This window comes from Augochlora pura, unplaced genomic scaffold (genome assembly GCF_028453695.1).
Source record: "Augochlora pura isolate Apur16 unplaced genomic scaffold, APUR_v2.2.1 APUR_unplaced_2928, whole genome shotgun sequence".
Taxonomy (NCBI): Eukaryota; Metazoa; Arthropoda; class Insecta; order Hymenoptera; family Halictidae; genus Augochlora; species Augochlora pura.
The window spans coordinates 1-2691 of NW_027583131.1; the positions used below are offsets into that span (position 1 = coordinate 1).

Genomic DNA, 2691 nt, shown 5'->3' on the forward strand with positions numbered 1-2691 from the left:
TTTCGTTCTGCGTGTCCTCGGACAAAGTGCTATCGGTCAACGAGCAACCGACAACAGATCTGCCGGACTTATCCGAATACCCAGAGTCGATAACAGTGGTGGTCTCGTCGATCCTGAAAAGTCTCTTGGTCAAATTTCGGGAACCCTTATAGGTCGCGTCCCAAGGAGTGGAAGTATACTCCGCCTTGCTGTCGCTGTTGATCGGACTGACACTCGGCGATTGAGCCGTGTTAACTGACCGTCTTGACATCACGCTCAACAGCGAACTTGTCCGGGGTAGTTTGCACCTGGACACGGGGATCCAGTAAACGGAATCCTCGTCATTGCCTCTTTCGAGCTGTAGAGATTTTTTGGAGTCCAAAATATTATCGAAGTCGAAGGTTCTGTGACTGTCGTCGTTCGTCTGCCTTGGAGACCTTTGTTCGGAGTCGCTGCTGTCGGTGTCCTTCGGCGAGACGGAGGTAGTGCAGGATTTCACCTCCGATTCGTATCCACCTCCACTTCCCAGATCTTCTTCGTCTTGAATACAACGAATCGTTTCGTTGAGCATCGACGAGCTGCTTCGTTTTTCCAGAGTGCTCACCACGCTTTTCACAAAGCTATTATGCACCCCGACGACCTGTTTCTGCCTTGGTAGCGAAGATGGACTGGTAGATCTCTCTGCCAGTGCCTCTATGATTCCTCGAACAACGCCCTTCTCCTTGGGAGCCAGCTTGCTCCTAACAACATTGTTCAACTCCGTTGATTTTCTCCGCGAGTTCAAGAACTTGGTTACCGGGGAGTCTAAGTTGACCTCCGGTTCAGCTTTACCACCATCCTTCTGCTGGAACGGTGTCCTAGGAAAATCCTTCTGCATGCGCGGCTGTTTCGATTTATTCCATTCGAGAGTGGATTTTTTCACAGAACAGTCCTGATCGATTATGCTGTGCTCTACCCTCTTTACTATATCCTTAACCAGGGTCGAAGAATTTCTCGAGTTAGGAGAATCTGCTGTCTCGCAAATGATGGAATTAATGGATCGGATGTTCCTCTCCAGCAAACTCTTCAGTCTCTGACTAGGTTTCGGCGTTTCCGTATAACTGGCCGAAAACGTCGTTTTGTTCCAGCTATTCTCCAAGCGAGAAGTCTCTTCGCTCATGCTTTTCGAGACTTCCTCGCTTTTGAGCGTACTGTTACTCCAGCTATCCTCGAAGATCGCTACCTTCTCCAGGATGTTCCACGATGGTATTTTCTTTAGCTTCGGAGTCTCCTCGATGTTTGTTGGCGTGAACAAATTGACGGTTGCTTTAAACTTTGGAGTAGACGTTGCGCGGATTTGGAACGCAGAGTCTACATTGGGAGTCCTCGGTGTTGTATCCGGGTCCAATTTTTACACGGGGAAACGTACGTAGATTTTCAATTAACCGACATGCCCGGTTACAGTCCGCGTCGGCTAGTTAAGTAAGGTTCGTGTCGCTGGACGCAAGGATCTGCCTAAGGGTTAATTAATGAATTTCGTTTAATCGAAATATGCTTTTATTGAGAGTCTTAAGAAGAGGAACAACGAGGAATGCCGATTCCTCGGCTAAACACGGGTCGTCCGCGGGAGAATGGTGTTTACAAACTCTCGTCGAGGTCGGTACTTTGATACGGCGTGGTGTTCCGCGATACGGCGCAGTTATGCTTGCGGGGCGCACAACTTTTACGCTGAAACGACGGCGAGGTTGATTCTTGTATACAGCGCGGCATTTCCGCGATGCGACGCAATTTTGCTTGCGGGGCGTACTATTCTTGGATTGAAATAACGGCGAACGGACGCAGCGTGTGCAGTACACGCGTCTCCGCGTCTGGAAGTAGCCGCGCGATTTTAAAGCACGGTTAAAATTGCCTGATAACCTGGTCGCGTTTTCCGCGCACCGCTGAATGTAACAAGATTCCTCCCGGGGCTTGCCCACAGGATTGCACTTGTGGCACCAGCGATCTATGTTCGTAAGAAAGTCAACGGCTTCAGCCAGTTCGGGCGTCGATTCGGCACCGTCCCGAGCCAATTCAGTAGACCTAACCAAGAACAGAACTTCGCTTCTATTGAGCGTCGGGCTTCCGAATGATTCGATATTAATCAATGAAATGAAATGAATTGACTGCTACGTGGTCGCGAGAATTCTTTAGTAATCAACGCGCGTACAGTGCCGCGACGCGGTTTTGCGTTCACGACTCCCCGGTTTTGGAGCGCTTGCAACTTAGCAAACGGACAGGTCGGTTTGCCTTGTCTCGTCTGATCGGTTTGACCCACTAATTACAACGTTTTTCGCATGGCTGATGATTTCTAGGTTCGACTTCTATCACTTCCAAACGCAGAGTGCCGAAATCTGCTCTCGCATCGACCTCCTTCGATCGCAATCGAGTAGGGATCGACGCGCAGACATCTTCGGCACTGGAGAAGGGAGATCACGCGTTGTCCCACACACACATACACACACTTCTCGTCGGCGTTTCACTCGCCTGGAGACAATATGTAACCAGCCCGGTTACAGTGTGCAGGTGATTTTCGTAGGTGCTAAACCGTTGGTCTTTCTTGGAGTCGTTTCATAATCTTCCAGCATTTTGTTCTCGCCGCTGATTTGTTTCACTTCGAACGAGTTGTGCTTGGAGATCTGAGTTTCCTTTTCCTCTGGTTCGACGCCAAACTCGCTCGATAACTTCAAAGACTTC

General features: G+C 49.6%; 1 protein-coding gene across 1 annotated transcript; it reads right to left on the bottom strand.

Annotated features, from left to right (window-relative positions):
* Window positions 1-4: 4 nt before the first annotated feature.
* On the bottom strand, window positions 5-1369 carry LOC144477685 (uncharacterized; the record flags this gene model as incomplete). The annotated part of the gene is made up of 1 exon (XM_078195418.1): window positions 5-1369. A coding segment is annotated over one exon (1365 nt), but the record flags the coding sequence as incomplete, so codon positions are not given.
* Window positions 1370-2691: the final 1322 nt, after the last annotated feature.